This window comes from Argopecten irradians, chromosome 4, assembly GCF_041381155.1.
Source record: "Argopecten irradians isolate NY chromosome 4, Ai_NY, whole genome shotgun sequence".
In the NCBI taxonomy this organism is placed as follows: Eukaryota; Metazoa; Mollusca; class Bivalvia; order Pectinida; family Pectinidae; genus Argopecten; species Argopecten irradians.
The window spans coordinates 45,279,070-45,296,911 of NC_091137.1; the positions used below are offsets into that span (position 1 = coordinate 45,279,070).

At 33.6% G+C, this 17,842-nt stretch overlaps 1 protein-coding gene across 3 annotated transcripts; it reads right to left on the reverse strand.

The window, feature by feature from the left end:
• Positions 1-3,953: 3,953 nt before the first annotated feature.
• Positions 3,954-17,155, reverse strand: LOC138321822 (GDP-fucose protein O-fucosyltransferase 2-like). 3 transcript variants are annotated; one of them, XM_069265805.1, is made up of 9 exons: positions 16,988-17,155; positions 15,277-15,527; positions 14,432-14,550; positions 13,769-13,905; positions 10,783-10,855; positions 9,140-9,262; positions 8,605-8,785; positions 8,017-8,149; positions 3,954-7,440 (listed from the first exon to the last, which is right to left on the reverse strand). In XM_069265805.1, the coding sequence occupies exons 1-9, from the start codon at positions 17,131-17,133 to the stop codon at positions 7,287-7,289; spliced, it is 1,317 nt and encodes a 438-aa protein (XP_069121906.1). In that variant the 5' UTR covers positions 17,134-17,155; the 3' UTR covers positions 3,954-7,286. The 3 variants fall into 3 exon arrangements, with proteins under 3 accessions (XP_069121906.1, XP_069121907.1, XP_069121908.1); XM_069265806.1 differs by lacking the exon at positions 10,783-10,855 and adding an exon at positions 12,660-12,726; XM_069265807.1 differs by lacking the exon at positions 3,954-7,440 and having other exon boundaries at positions 8,013-8,149.
• Positions 17,156-17,842: the final 687 nt, after the last annotated feature.

Genomic DNA, 17,842 nt, shown 5'->3' on the forward strand with positions numbered 1-17,842 from the left:
TATTAATGTAATCCATGTGTGAACGTCTGTATGTTTTGGGAGGTTGTGGTACTTAATGTATTCCATATGTGAATATCTGTATGTTTTGGGAGGCTGTGGTACTTAATGTATTCCATGTGTGAATGTCTGTATGTTTTGGGAGGCTGTGGTACTTAATGTATTCCATGTGTGAATGTCTGTATGTTTTGGGAGGCTGTGGTACTTAATGTATTCCATGTGTGAATGTCTGTATGTTTTGGGAGGCTGTGGTACTTAATGTATTCCATGTGTGAATGTCTGTATGTTTTGGGAGGCTGTGGTACTTAATGTATTCCATGTGTGAATGTCTGTATGTTTTGGGAGGCTGTGGTACTTAATGTATTCCATGTGTGAATGTCTGTATGTGTTTTGGAGTGCTGTGGTACTTAATGTATTCCATGTGTGAATGTCTGTATGTTTTGGAGTCTGTGGTACTTAATGTATTCCATGTGTGAATGTCTGTATGTTTTGGGAGGTTGTGGTACTTAATGTATTCCATGTGTGAATGTCTGTATGTTTTGGGAGGCTGTGGTACTTAATGTATTCCATGTGTGAATGTCTGTATGTTTTGGGAGGCTGTGGTACTTAATGTATTCCATGTGTGAATGTCTGTATGTTTTAGAATGCTGTCTGTATGTTTTGGGAGGCTGTGGTACTTAATGTATTCCATGTGTGAATGTCTGTATGTTTTGGGAGGCTGTGGTACTTAATGTATTCCATGTGTGAATGTCTGTATGTTTTGGGATGCTGTGGTACTTAATGTATTCCATGTGTGAATGTCTGTATGTTTTTGGAGGCTGTGGTACTGTGGTACTTAATGTATTCCATGTGTGAATGCTGTATGTTTTGGGAGCTGTGGTACTTAATGTATTCCATGTGTGAACGTCTGTATGTTTTGGGAGGTTGTGGTACTTAATGTATTCCATGTGTGAAGTCTGTATGTTTTGGGAGGCTGTGGTACTTAATGTATTCCATGTGTGAATGTCTGTATGTTTTGGGAGGCTGTGGTACTTAATGTATTCCATGTGTGAATGTCTGTATGTTTTGGGAGGCTGTGGTACTTAATGTATTCCATGTGTGAATGTCTGTATGTTTTGGGAGGCTGTGGTACTTAATGTAATCCATGTGTGAACGTCTGTATGTTTTGGGAGGTTGTGGTACTTAATGTATTCCATGTGTGAATATCTGTATGTTTTGGGAGGCTGTGGTACTTAATGTATTCCATGTGTGAATGTGTATTCCATGTGTGAATATCTGTATGTTTTGGGAGTATGTGGTACTTAATGTATTCCATGTGTGAACGTCTGTATGTTTTGGGAGGTTGTGGTACTTAATGTATTCCATATGTGAATATCTGTATGTTTTGGGAGGCTGTGGTACTTAATGTATTCCATGTGTGAATGTCTGTATGTTTTTGGATGCTGTGGTACTTAATGTATTCCATGTGTGAATGTCTGTATGTTTTGGGAGGCTGTGGTACTTAATGTATTCCATGTGTGAATGTCTGTATGTTTTGGGAGGCTGTGGTACTTAATGTATTCCATGTGTGAATGTCTGTATGTTTTTGGAGTGTGGTACTTAATGTATTCCATGTGTGAATGTTGTATGTTTTGGGAGGTTGTGGTACTTAATGTATTCCATGTGTGAACGTCTGTATGTTTTTGGAGGCTGTGGTACTTAATGTAATCCATGTGTGAACGTCTGTATGTTTTGGGAGGCAGTGGTACTTAATGTATTCCATGTGTGAATGTCTGTATGTTTTGGGAGTCTGTGGTACTTAATGTATTCCATGTGTGAATGTCTGTATGTTTTTAGATGCTGTGGTACTTAATGTATTCCATGTGTGAATATCTGTATGTTTTGGGAGGCTGTGGTACTTAATGTATTCCATGTGTGAATATCTGTATGTTTTGGGAGGCTGTGGTACTTAATGTATTCCATGTGTGAATGTCTGTATGTTTTGGGAGGCTGTGGTACTTAATGTATTTCATGTGTGAATGTCTGTATGTTTTGGGAGGCAGTGGTACTTAATGTATTCCATGTGTGAATGTCTGTATGTTTTGGGAGGCTGTGGTACTTAATGTATTCCATGTGTGAATGTCTGTATGTTTTGGGAGGCTGTGGTACTTAATGTATTATATGATGTCGAGAATATTTTACTCGTATTGTAGGATCGGCCGTTTTATCAATATCTAACATAGACATATTAAGGAAAAAAGTAATACTGTATCGCGAGTCCAGTTTCAATGAATCTATGCATATGGCACATTATCATCGCAAGCTCATGAAATATCCTCATTTACAAAGGTACCAGTGGTCATATCGCGCGTGCAGGAGACAAACGTCATATAAACGATACCGTGCAAGGTTGGCTGGTTAACAAGGCTTGCCTTTCTATAAATTAGTTAAGGTCATTTAACGGATTGTGTTGCGTGTATGAATGTTCATATTTTTTTTAGTTTTGGAGGAGGAACTGCAGTTTATTGGTGTTGTGTCACCTTGTCACGTGAAAGAAAAGGAGAGATTTGCATTAAACACCGGGGTTTGGGAAAGTAGTCCTTAGAGACACATGTGAGGAGATCAGGAAATAAATGAGTGAATTTTAGATATATCTGTAAGATATGGTGATGAGAATAAACTTTGGGGAAATCTGTCATACAATGACTGTAGATTTGTGGGGCTATTAACCATCCACTGGAATACAGTCCCGATATGCTTTGGATATCATCGTACAATGGACGGTGCAAGGTACCTACTCGAGGTGCTAAGAATATAAGCTCAATAAAAAAAAAAAAAAAAAACATTGTCAGAGATGCTTCCTCAAATCGACTATACCTATAGATGTGATATGAAAAATGGCAATCGATGGTCTTACAAAAGAAAAGAAGAGAGTAACAGAATTAACAAAAATCTTTCATTTGATTTGTGAGAGCAATGGAAAATGAGACCCAGGACTGGTTGGGAGGTCAATGGATGTAATGAGCACCTAATTCAGTAAACACATGTTCAGAAGGATTTTTACCTCAAGACAACTTTAAATTTGGTTGAAATGGCTGATGATGTCAATGGTTGGTTATACTGGTTTGTGCGTTGATACGGCTTAATGTCGTATTACCAGGAAGGGGTTTTAAGTTTTAATGTACAGCCCCCCCTCCCCTTTATACACAAAAGCATTACGTCTGTGGATGTCTGTTTTCGGAGGCTGTGGTGTCTCATTGTACTTGTACGACTCTTGCCCTTTTTATAAAAGTAGTATCTCACTGAAGAATACCATCAAAGCAATGCATGAGTGAATGTCTAGGATTTGGGAGGCTGTGGTATATTTGTGTTGTGTCGTCCTGAAATAAGGGATATCTTTTACTTTTATAATGTTGTCTCAGTGAAGAATACCACAAAAACAATGCATGAGTGAATGTCTAGGATTTGGGATGATGCGGTATAATCGCGTTGTGTCTCCTTGTAATAATGCGACTCTTGCCCTTTTAATAACGTTACCGCCAAAGCAATGTGCACGTGTTGCAGTGTGTGAATGTCATCTGGTCACATATTAAACTAACATCGGCAAACTTGTCGCGCCACTCAATTTATCTTGAACACTAAGCAGGAAATAAAACTAATATACCGCTTTTCATCTTGGAGTAATTATCGTCAATTTTCGGAAATGTTATATTTCCGAAGATTACCGGAAATTTCTCAGAGTGGATCGGATTGACGTTTTTTGTGTCTTTGCCAGGGGACGGAACTCCGCCAATAATGATTTAATATCGACACGTTAGTGAATCTACATTTGAGTTCATCAAAATAGAAAAACAATTCTTATACAAATATGAACTATAGCTGCCATGTATTGTGGTTACCGTTCATGAGTATAGGAATTTCGTTGTTTTTTTGTTTGTATTGATTTGGGTTTTTATTAAGAATATCCATAACTAAAATTAACACAAAAATGTGATTTATTCTTTCAAAAACTGTTTGTGAACACTGAAAACTTATCATAACACATAACATAAACTCTTTTCAACCTTTAACGCGACAATTCATAAAACATCTATCAACCTACATAAGTGGATGTTACCTACAACAATGTAACACCCTACAAGTCAAACACTATCGCTCACCTTCATCTAAACACCTTCATATTGCATAGAACATTTACATATATATTTCATATCAAAACATCACATTGTATGATGTGCTATCTCAAATCATACATTCAATTCCATTCACATTCCACATTCTTATTTTTTTCTTTGATATTTAAACAAAATATAAATTATTCCTAAAAGAAACTTTTATTATAACATGCTGATGAAGGTGCAGGTATATTTTTTCCTAAACATTAAAATTATATATTTTTTCATTCCATTAGTCCTTATAAGATACAATTAATGACCTTCAAATTTTAAATTCTGCAATAGAAACAAATCTAGTCAACACAGCAAAAACAAATACTTTTTTCGCTTCTTTTAAAAAGAATTGATATGAATATAATGAAGTCTTCATAAATGGGATATACAGTGTATGTACACATAATATACTTAATCTAATAGAACTCTTTGAATGATGAAATGCAAACTGGTTCCTGTTTAACTCATTCATCCCTGAAGACACATTTGAACTCTCCGGCCTCAAAGGCTGGAAGAGTTCATTATGAATTTTCAGGGGTGAATGATTAAAATTTAAAGGAAGATTTCTCTATTGCAAAATAAAAGATCTGATCAGGGTGAAATACAAACTACTGAACACCAATATATTTCGAATTTCCATATGATTTAAATACAGGCATTATTATTGGCTATAAAAGGCAATAAATATTCTTTGCATTTATACAAGTTCATACCCTTTCAAACGTAGGACACTTATGAATGTTAATATGTACAATACACATTTGATTCTTTCATAAAAATAATTAATATATTGATATATTTAATGACAGAAATACAGGTGTAGCAAAATTACTCCAGCACTAATAACTTTGCTATAGGTGAAAGTAATGTCGGTTGTCCTTGCAGACTTGACTTTTTGAAATACTAATAATAACATTTTGAAAATGCTTTTTTTTTTTTTAAATCTACGAGAGTTACTTCCCTTTGACCATTACTGATAAAATAAACACTTATTTATATATACACAAGTTCAAAAACACAATCAGCAAACATTCAATAAAATTCAATAATACACACATTGTCAACTTTATTATGAGCCATGTAATTAATATTATCATAATTTATCAAATTCATTTAAATAAAAACATATGTAATAGTCAACTTGTTCGCACTTTGTGCTTTCTTTGTTTCTCTTTTAACATATTTTTTTTGATTTACAATTCATTTCGTGTGGAAACAGATGACTTAATTGCTTCACATGATTGTATTATATTAATTAATTTAATAGATTTTTTTTAATATATTGGTACATATAGCCATGCAGAAACATATACATAATGTTATGTGTGTTTCTGATACATCTATAACAGTTGTTAATCTTTAGCACAAATGGCACTATTTTCAATATTATTTATGGACCCAGATCACAACTTCTAGTTTTCCTGCATAACTCAAAACATCGAAAAATACCAGATCAAAATTATATTTACAAAAAGTAAGAAATTCAGCAAATAGCACTTTTAACATATTAAACGTACAACACTCAGTTTATAGATTCAATGCACAGAAAGAATACCTAATAGAAAACTAAAATTTTCATGAAGGAAATGCATTTCTTTTCTAGAAGACTGGCAGAAGTGACTAAACTGTTTAAAATACAAATTGACAAAACTTCAAGCTCAAAACTCTACACTCAAAAAAAAAATCAAAAAAAAAATAAAAAAATAAAAATATGTGTTAAAAATTATAGATAAAGGCATAAATCCATTTCTCAATAACTTATGGTTCCAGTTCTATGTAATATCATGAAAATATACCATTATCATACTTCATTAGAGATCAATCGTATACACAGATGGTTACGTGGGTACATGGGCCTAACTTTTCGGTGCGACTTATTTACCAGTCGACTTTTGTGTATACAAAAACTGAAAAAAAGCATTGTTCGGAAAATACGGTATTTAGCATATTTAACAAGATAGCGCTATAAATTGCATTAATAGCTTTACTGATGATTATGTGTGGAATACAGATCAGCGCAATCATATAATTTAGCAAAAAACATACAGACTTGGTGCAAAAAGCACTAAAATATGTATGCTTACAGTAGTAATGTATGTTTGTAATTTACTTCTTAATTTTCTTCTTTAAAAATACATGTATTTCAATTTCTAAATACAATGTATATTTCAATGAGGCCCTGATTCAATGGACAATCATAATGAAACATGCAAAGAATGAACTGTCAGAACACTACCTGGGTAATGAGATATATATATCTGGTTAAAAACACAAATGTAAATAAATAAAATCTTTGGTTAAATAAACATTTAACATATACAACATAATATTAAACTGCATAGAAAAATGACAAAAATGAATGGATTAGTTGTTTTTTTTACATAATTTACATATACCCTATGTTGCAGGTTTTAGTTGTCTAAGATAACCACATACCCTGTTATCATTTAAAACTTTCAATTTATCTGCATTTTTTAAAAATAACAATCTATTCCAATACATAAAGTTCCTCAAATTTAAATGCAAATCAATTTTCTCTTCAAAGATGCTTCACTGCTGACAAATGATATTTTTTCACTATCAAATACACGAGCAGACAATTTAGTATTTTTCTTCAGTTACAAAAGTTACTTACTTTACACCATTACCACCATTGAAAAGTTTGAGCTTCTAATTTTACTTCAAGTTAAAGTTACAAAAAATAATTAATTGCATCCTGAAAAAAATCCATGGAACTATATCCTATATGGAATTAAGTACTGATTGCGCATGCACCAAAGGCAAAACAAATTATTTTATGTTTTTTATTTTTTGTGTTAATTAGACATATTTATACACAATTATACACCAATTATTGTACAAGTGATTAATATCATTTATGCTCTGTCGGCGGTGGAGCATCTTTAAGTATTAATAGAGCCCAATTTAATATTCCATGCAAACGAGTTTCACAGTGGATAATTCATTATAAACCATGTAACTGCTATGAGAATAAACTAATTGAATGTATTTTTCATACATGAACAGCATTGAAATGTATTTTAGGCAGAGGTTCATGATTTTTTTGGTATACAAAATGATCATTATTAATAATAATTGAGCTGTCCATTGATGGTAAACCAAGATTTTCCAGCACACATATCAGTATTTGATAGTCCATTTTGAAGGCTGCTCACACGTTTCACTGTCGTCATTACAGAGTCTATTGAAAGTCATTTCTGGTTCGAATCCTAAAATTTCTCGTTCTTCTTGAATTCGAAATGAAAATGTAGACACATAACTTCCAATGAAAAACCTGGAAAATAAAAAAAAACATTCAAAACATAAAAGGGTTTCACATTATATTTATTGCTTAATTAAGACATTAGAAATTAGTTATTAAAAAAAAGCATCAGACAGTTACCATCATCTGAGCAAAATTAATGTTTGAAGTAAGTTAATCAAACTAGTTTACCTTTGATCATTGGATCAAGGTTAAAGAAATATTATTTTAGTACTCAGCATATCCTAACATACTACAAGTTTCATTCTATCAAGCTATGGCCACATGTGTACTACGAGTAAAGCACAATACATATCGGTTTTATTATGTAAGTTGTTCCTGAAAGGCTTTGTCTGGCTGCAAATGCATTAATACCCATGGATTATACAGAGAGAATAATGGAGAGAGAAATCCACAGAATAATGGAGAGAAAGAGATAAATCCACATGTACATCAACTTTTATTACTCAATATGTAAAATGCATGTATCATCTTAGAGAGACACCATTGAAAAATCAACAATACCACAAAGGTGTTGCAAAAATGTGACCAACAGACATGGTCATCAACAAAGGAAAGCTGTTTAAAAACAAAACAGGATCGACTTACCGAGCATGTGCACAGATCCATTGGTCAATGATAGCCACCCCCCCATCTTTATACTTCTCATGCTCCTCTGGAGTGGGTTTAAAACGGTAAACTTTGACCTTGTCACCAAACTCCTGTTTCAGGTACTCAAACTCTGTAAAGAATCAAATAAAATGTAAAAAAAAAAAGTCAGCTTTAATATATACAATGAAGCAGTGAATACATCTTTGTATTGCAGATTATGGTTGACTGGTTATGCCACAGAGAGCTATTATGTATAATACAATCAGAAGTGTATAGCAGCTATTTTTAGCATTACACAAAGTGTCCTCGCTGAACATTTGCCTGCAGGTCACTGCCAAAAAACCTATTGCATCTTCCGATGTTTTCTATCAGTTAATTTCCAAATTAAATATAAACTGAAATGCTTGTTAAGATAAATTTTAAAATTGTACAACAGAACTGAAATATAAGAAAGCATGTCTAATTCTAGCATTGCATAAACTGTCCTTTGTGGACATTCGCATGGTGGTCACAGTGACAAATCCTACAATTACTCCAACTTCCATTTCAAATTCCAATGAAGACTCATTTTAAAACTGTAATCACCTTCATCTGGTGCATCTGTAGCAACAAATATTTTCTTGAGTTTGTGTTTTTTCAGTATAGGTTTGACTTTCCCAGGAACGTGTTGTATACTTGGTATCTCATTCCCGTGGGCATACAAGTAGTCTTTTCTACGTAGATGTATAGCTAAATATGGACCGCCTTTGGCATCTCCATGTTTTTTCTGAAAATGGGAAAAAAAATTTTCGATACCATTGTAAAACATGGCAAATACAGTAGAAGAAAAAATCAGAGCGATTGAGATAATTTATAAGTCAGTGACCAGCGTTTTAAAATATCAAAATTGTTTAAATAGCCAGTTGCCATGCATTATGTACATGTTACATTACATAAAGAACAGACATTCATAAAAGTTATGCTTATGTCTCTGCACCATGCTACCTTATATTCAAGCCCAATTATATCTTTGAGTCTTTTTTTTCAGAAAGTCTGCATATTATCTAGATTATGATTAAGGTATCAGGTAAATAAGAGTATCAAATCAAATATGTGACTGATATATACATGGTGACATTACATTCATTTTCGTCCAATCATCTAGCTCGGTTTTATCCTTTTTGTCGGTGGATCCAAGATATTTCTCCCTGAAGTTGTCTCCAATGTCCCTCAGGTGTTTGGCATAAACCATACTTCTTCTGCCCTATAAAACATATCCAACATCTAAACACTGAGCTCCTTAAACAATGTTACATGTATTCCGCCTTTATGTATTAAAGAGTTATCTGCCCTTTGCAGGTTAATCTTGTTTATAATGTCATATGTTTGTATGTGAGCATTACGTCATATTTTACAGCAAAAGCAAGAGGAATTTCACTCACAAAACCATGATGTCACAATCATTACTTATCCACAAGGGAGGTAACTTGATAATATGCAAAAGACGGAATACATGTACATGCATTTCAAGCAAATTGTTATGAAGCAATATTTTTTGCAAATATTATCAAATAAATGATCAAATTAAATATTCAATGTATTAGTTCAAATGTCTTTAAAAGAATAAACAGGGTTAAAAGTTTGCTTCCTGCAGATATATAATTATAATATATTTTTCTTTTTCGTAGTTGATAAATAAAAATAAATTTAAATTAATTCACAGAAACACAACTTGTTAAGATTTAATCAGATATCATCACCTGAAGCTTCCATATAAATAAATTACCATACATAACATTGTGTCAGTAAATTGATTAAAGTATTATTCAATATGAACAGTGATTTTTAACAGAAAACAGAAATATACAAAGTACATGTAGCAATTAAATGAAAGTGGTTAATTAACGTATTGATGTAACTTTAACTATAAATCAGATATTAGTATTATTTCTTAAAACTTGTACACATAAATTACCATACATAACATTCTGTTAGTAAATTGATTAAAACATTATACAATTTGAAGAATGATGTATTTTGAAAATTGAAAGCGGTTAGCAAAGTGAATGGCAAATAACATCAATTTAGCAACATTTGAAACGATATAGCAAAAGCATAGCAATGTTAGTTGCATTAGCAAAGTGTTATCATTGTAAAGCAGGGTAATATTTGAAATCTTAGGTCGCTATGGCACAGTGACAGTGGTGATCAATTATTTGTACTGTGTATACAATCCATCAGGCGTGATATTTAAAGAGATTAATTGCCACTGATGTTGAATAGGGTGGATTAGCAAAAAAAAAAAAAAAAATCAAAACAAAAAAGTATTGAAACAAAACCAAAATAAATCATTTGAAAATTAAGCACATGCAAAGACACTTCATTCAAAAGACAAAATTACATAATTAATTTAATATGAAAAATTGATGCAATAAGCTAAAGTTGGATCGATAAAATGCCGTGATATTGGGAAAAATCTTAATTATTTGTACAGGAGTTTTAAAGTATGCATGTATAGTCAAGCCTGTCTATAAAGACCACCATAGAGGTAAAGAAAACAAATGTATGTGTTGTACTTTTTATTGGACAGTGGTCTTTAATAGTCAAGTCAAATTATGCTGAAATAAACACTGAAGACCTCAAAAAATGGTCTTATCAAGCAGGTAGTCTTTATACACAGAGTTTTTTACTGTAGGATTAAAAAAAAGACAACTGGACATTTACTCATTACAGTAATTCAATCCTATTCCGGAATTTAACTCGCGTAGAATATGTGAGACTTACACTCCAGTAAAGGGGAGACCACTCACTGTACTGTCCATGGATAAGCGACTCAGCCCTGTCCAGGAAAACAGATCTGAAGATAGGAAAGGTTAGTTATTGGCAGGTGTGAAGCTCGTTATAAAACTAGCTCAGGTGTAATCTCTAGCCTCTTTAGTACCTGTGGCCTAGTAAAAAGTGATCCACTACCTTTTTTTAACAAGTGAGACAACTAGCCTAATATAACTATCTTTTTTTAACAAGTGAGACAACTAGCCTTATATAACTACCTTTTTTTAACAAGTGAGACAACTAGCCTAATATAATTTATAAATGTGACCTAAACTAAATATCAATTGTGAAAGACTATATACTAGCTTTTGTTTCAAGCTACATTCATTAATTTCAGGTGGGAAAACTAGACTATGTTTACTAGTAATGTGACAAATAAATGTAGTCTATGTTTATAAGTGTGACAACAAGCCTATGTTTACAAGTAAGATATTCCATATCAATTGCAGTTGTATCCACCTATTTTTACAAGTATGACCTCCAAAGAAATCTAATTTACAGGAATTTAATGTACACTTCCTTAAACTTTCAGGTGTGCATGACCTCCATCTAAAGGTATGACCTCAAAATAAAGATAATTCACAGTAATGTCCACTTCTTTAAGATTTCAGGTGTACATGACCTCCATCTACAGGTATGACCTCCAAAGAAATCTAATTAATAGGAATGTCCACTTCATTTTAGCTTTCAGCCGTGCATGACCTCCATCTAAAGGTATGACCTCAAAAGAAAGATAATTCACAGTAATGTCCACTTCACTAAGCTTTCGGGTGTGAATGACCTCCATCTCTTTACGGAGTGAGATGTAATGTTGTACCATCTGAACTATTTTGGATTTGAGCCTACACTTTTTAAATTTTAATTTTATTGTAAATTAACAGGAGTTAACTTTACCTTAATTACAGGTGTGACAATAAGCTGATAATAAGAGGTGTGACCTTAATACATGTATTACTTAAAGTGCATGTAACCACTATCATATGTATATAGACAGCCTTCATCTCAATTACAGATGTGACGGACTGACAGTGATGTTTCTGACACAATGATGTTGCTGACAGAAGTATGACCAATTTAAATTAGTACATTTGATTTACAAATGTGACTAATATTTACAGGTGTTACCTTACTCGTGAGGTAATCTTCGTTAAAGGTATGAATCTGTACTTGCCAAAGGTTATCTATGACCTGCATTCTTTATATAATGTTTGTCAACTAAATGAGATTTTGTGACCTCCACCATTTACACAGTTATGACCAATATCCTTTGTTGTGTGACCTTAACCTTAATTATAAAAGTGACCAATGGCGTAGGTTTACAAATGTAGGTAATTACCATCTTATCATTAAAGGTGTCACAAAGCGTTGGATGCTTAATGTGTTTTAAAAGTTTCTCTGTTTGCTTGAATTCAATTTTAAATTGATAAATATAGTTTATGTTACCGTAATGAAGAAAAATAAAAGCGGAGAGCATAAACATGCCATCATTTTTCTAGAAACTTTAGTGCCGCTTGCTAAATACAAATTTAACCCTAAAAGAGAAAGATATTGTTTAAGTCCATAATGTACCTAAATGTATTGCAACATTGCAGTCTTAAAAAAAGCTCTCAGATAGCTTGTTTACTATTGCAGCTTATTCTGAATTAATATACCATTAGAAAAAGCCCTTACAAGAGCAATGGACTTGTGCCTGCTGATATCATTTAATCACAGTTCCGGGTATGTTAATTTCATGCATTTTAGCAAGCATAGACTCTGTCTTATGGCAATGGAGGGATCAGAAGTGCATACGCTAGCAGACACAAGAATTCACCAGGCACCCAACTTACTTCCCAGCTACGTTTTTGTCCAAAATGGTCATGTAAAAGTGTTTCTGCTCTGTCCAGCATCACTGACCTACAACGGATTGGTCAGTAACCACAATTGTAAGTTTAAGTAACAATATAGCCAATTTTTAGAATAAGATACCTGTATAACCTTAATTAGGTGTATCAAAATACCAAAACCAGGTGTCAAAATTCAGGACAATTAATGGAGGCCAAATTTTGTGGTCTGATTTTTTTTTAGGATTGTAATGATTATGGTTTAATTAAAAGAAATACTACCAATGGTAAGCATAGCAACAGAAATTGATAGATGATAGAATCTATGTTTGACAATGAAAATGAGAGGGGAAAGCAGATCAAAGAAAACAATGAAGATAAAAATAAATAATAAAAGATAATCCAGATTAAGACTGAAGTAGAACTGTCGTTCAGGAGGACGAGGGCAACTTCTACCCCCTCCCCTAAAGGGGCATAACTCTTTGTATCACATTCCAATATATAGATCACACACATCTTCAATGAATAAGGATTATTGTCACTAAGTTTTGTTGAAATCTCTCTGTAGTTTAGGAGGAGAAGTGGGTTGACTGTTGTTTCAGACGGATTCCTGAATTCATTATAACTTTATTGCACATACTTGGGGTATAAAACTGGTACAAGAAGTTGTATGTCAGTATATATATATCTACAGGATTGAAGGTCAGTAGTGTAACAGTACCTGTACATTATTGTATATCAATAGAACAAAAAGCTTACAAGGATCTATAGGGTCCTCACATAGAGAAACAGGCCGAGGGACTACATGGCTGTACGCCGAAAAAATGTCAGACCAAACCATGATTCTTCAAGGCTTCATGATTCTTCTGATTCTTCAAGGAAGAATTCTTAACAATGTCCCCTGTCGGTTCGGATTTCAGTTAAACAAATAATATTCATTCTTTTGAAAAAAAAAAAAAAAATCAAAAATGCAAGTAATAACACCAAGCAGGAAAGGATGGTACTCATAACACAAACTTTGACTCATACATCTTTTTCATTCTTGAGCTTGGAAGCGTGAAACAGATGTTGTATCAGGATTAAATCATCAGTGTACTACACCTGATAAAGCTTACCTGCTGTCTGAGGTGTTGTGCATCAGGAAGGGTTTGATAAATCCAGCGTGCCCCATGTACGACATACATTCAAACTTTTTGGCGTAAACTTCATCGCCATAACCAAAGAACCAGTGGTGCCAATGATTGTCTTTACCCTGAAGACAAAATAGAGTTTATGAATTTATTCACCCCTGAAAACACATTTAGTTTCTTCTAAATCAAAGATTTGACCAGTCCATTACGGAATTTCAGGGGTACATGGGCTAATTCTCCATGATTTTGTCTGATCTGATTCACTCTGAAAGTTAACTATGAATGACATAATATTGTACATTCATTCTAATACAAATTATATTATCTTCATAGTTTTTAATAATTTGAATAATGATTTTGTTTGGAACAGACTTCAGGACAGACAATATATATTGAAATAAGTATCATTTAAGCCAACTTCATTCAAAATCAATCAATGAATTGTTGTTTTAAAAAAACCATGAGCAGACTAAATAAAATTTCTGATATTATAATGAAACAATTTTTAATGTGAAAATGTATAATGTGTTACACAATGTAATGCATCATATAAGTCAAATACATATATTCAACATTTCAGATTTTTTGGTTCCATTATATATGTTTTAAATAGCAGAGTAGCAGACTGATTTTGATCACAGAACTGACCTTGGTGTAGCCATGCTTCTCCAAACAATCCCGAATGTCCATTTTCTCTGCCCAAGTTTTCCAGCCTTCTTTGTAACGCTGAAGATAGTAGACCTCATCGATCACTGGCTCCTTACTCACTGTGATATAGAGGTTCAGATACATAGCATTATATTTAAATACAGGGTGGGATCGAATCACGTGACTCAAAATGATATGTTTCACGGAAAGATGGCGAAATCCTTCCACTTCAGGCTTGATTTCGTACACGAGAGTCAAAGTTAAATAAATACCAATGCACAGATGGTTTTAGGCTATTAATCATGAGGATTGAATGATAACATAAGCTGTTCTACAGAAAATATATATGCCTGAAGTGGAGGGATTTTCGCCTTCTTTCAGTGAAACATATCATTTTGAGCCACGTGATTCCCCACCCTGAAATGGCTGAATCAGAAAAGAGGGAAAAACATTTGCATCATTACTAGTTTTAATTTTTAATGACAATACATTGTACATATATTTTTTGTATACCATATTTGACCAAATGAGCACCACGGACATTGAAAAATTTGAGGGCTTCAAATTCTAACTTAAATAAATACCATTATTTTGTTTTTGTTTTTGCATCAAGTAAGTCACAACTATTTTGCAAAAGAAATGAAATGAAAGTATATTTAACTGCATTATTATATTAATATTTCCATTTTGGCATTTACAGTATGTAAACTTAAGGTCTTGAAAAGGGAAGAGGGAGCTCATACACATGTAGGGACATGGGCATTTACTGGATTGAACGCAATTACATGTTCTTAGTTAATTAGCTTTTAATTAGAACTACAATCAAAACTCCATATTTACTTTACCTGCAAGAAACTCTTCAAACTCCAGAACAGGAATGTGCCTCCTCAGACTGTCAAGATCAAAGAACAGAGACCAGGGCAGTTTGACCTGACTTATCTCCCTTGTTTGCCAGTGGTAGATTCTTCCCCATGGTGGCAGTACTAATGCCCATGGTTCATCATCATTCAAAAGTTTCACAAGGTTGGCAACCCGAATATACACATCTCTCCTCAAGTTAAATCCCTCGCCAGGATTTACATTGTATAACAGGTACCTTAAAACAGGAAAAAAACATGCATTCACCGTAATTGTAGCGCCCCATCCTCGATATTCCAGGGGTTCCGATCACTTACGATCTCTACAACCCTGGACTATCTCATAGTGAAATTGAAGGCAGCTCAGCTGAAAATATTTGACCAATCACAGACCAGCAAAGATTTCCTTTGAAGACTACAGAGAGAGCGACGCCCAACTTCAAAGCCACATAGTCAACCACAGTGTACCGCTATACGGTTCTTTTGATGTACATCAAAGGACTAAATTACCTGTTCTGTTCTGTTGCCTCCAGTTTTACTATGAAATAGTCCAGGGGTGTAGAGATCGTAAGTGATCGGAACCCCTGGAGTATCGTGGATGGTAGCGCCCTAGCTGAAGAGTTTTTTTGTTTTTTTTTCGATTGTAAAACAGGGGGTGCTTACATGGGAACAACAAACAATGTAGAGGGAAAAAAAACTCTTTTTATTTTACCCATGGCACATAAATCTGTCACAGAAAATATGCACATAATTTTATTCTTTAAATTGAGACACATAATGTTGTGAATCACATGTGAAAGACTCACAAGTTTGTGTAGTATTATGGGAACTCGCGCTACCCATTTGGATTTTTGTTATTAACAAATCTATCTAACAGTTAAATTCATTCTTATTCGCAAAAATATGAAAGTTTTCTTGACTTGTCCGATATTTAATGACACTGACACCAGCTCTAACATCTGTGACATTTTTATGCACAGCTTAATCTCAATCCAATTTCCCTCTTGTTGCTTATGAACTACTTTTTCTTGTTTTCATTTCGTTTTTCTGATTACATACATGTAATGGAAAGGAATACTGTAAGTGTTTTGAATAATGAGCTAAATGCATAAACAATGAACATATTTACATATTCATAAAGAGCTATTGAAAAAAAAGTAAAAATGAAACGATCAGTAAAATCAAAGGCCTGCATCAAGAACTACAGGTTGACTTTAACGAACGGTTGAACCGAATAAACGAAAATGGTCCAGACTGCGTTAAAAGTCCATTTGTTTTAGGTCTACTTGAAAAAGATTTCAAAAATTAGGCCTAAACAAATAGAGCTTCACTCTTTCTATGCCGTGCATGATTCACATTACATATGACCTGTTGTACACATTAAAGATTCAGGGACATTTTGCAGGAATTAGGTCTACATGTATTTACTAGGCCTAACATGTAGGTTATACAGGTACTTGTAGGCCTAATCCCTATTGAGATTCCTCATCTAGACTCTTTCATATTCAGACGTTTGATAGATATCTCTCGACGAGAGACATCTATCAAACGTCCGAATATAAAAGAGTCTAGAGGAGGAATCTCAATAGGGATTACTATAGGCCAGGCCTACAACCGTTACTGTACTGTACTGTAGAGTAACAAGTTAGGCCTACTCGGAGCTGACGTGTCAAGGATTTGCTTCCCATTTTTTTCTTACTTGACAGGTTTTGATTCCTTGAAATTAGGTGCATCATTAAGTCCAGCATCAAATGCCGAATCATGCTCCTTTTTGCATTCAGCAAATCTTTGATGTAGACATGCAAACAGGCAAAGAATTTTGATTATAATCTTGACATCCATCATGCGTCCATACCAATACCAACTTCCGGTTGCGAAACAGGAAATGGTAACGGATTGCGGAATTACGGAAAACTATAATTTTTAATACGAGTTGCTTCCCTTCTAACACTCTTGCAGTTTTCATATCCATAAGGGAAATGAAAATGATATCTAGAATATATTTTTATAAGGATGAATTGTAAAATTATCAATCTCGTTTTACATTTACGTTTTTAATTCCAATTTTGGAAATTAGAGTCTCAAATTCTAAAAATCGATCTTATAGAAAGTGTTCAACGACGTGCCACCAGATGCCGGCCCGGCCTACAGAAATTGCCATACGAGGAAAGGCTGAAAAAAATGAAATTGTCCAGTTTATCATACCGTGGGGACATGATTGAAGTGTTCAAAATGATTTCTGAATATGTGTTAAAGACTGCTGTAACTGTATGAGTTTATGGTCAGATGTGGCCCCACAAACATAGTGTTAGAGGAAACCCAAAAGAAAGCTCTACCCCCAACATTCAACATCAACATTGAGGAAAAACTATTTTACTGAACGAACTGTCAGACTTTGGAACTCTCTACCAAAATCCGTTAAATCATCACCTAATATTAACTGTTTTAAAAATAATTTAGACAAATTCTGGGAAAACCAAGACCTACTCTATAATTATTGAGCAGAGTTATCATTATTAACTGTATCAACAATAAAATCACGAATACCTTAAAA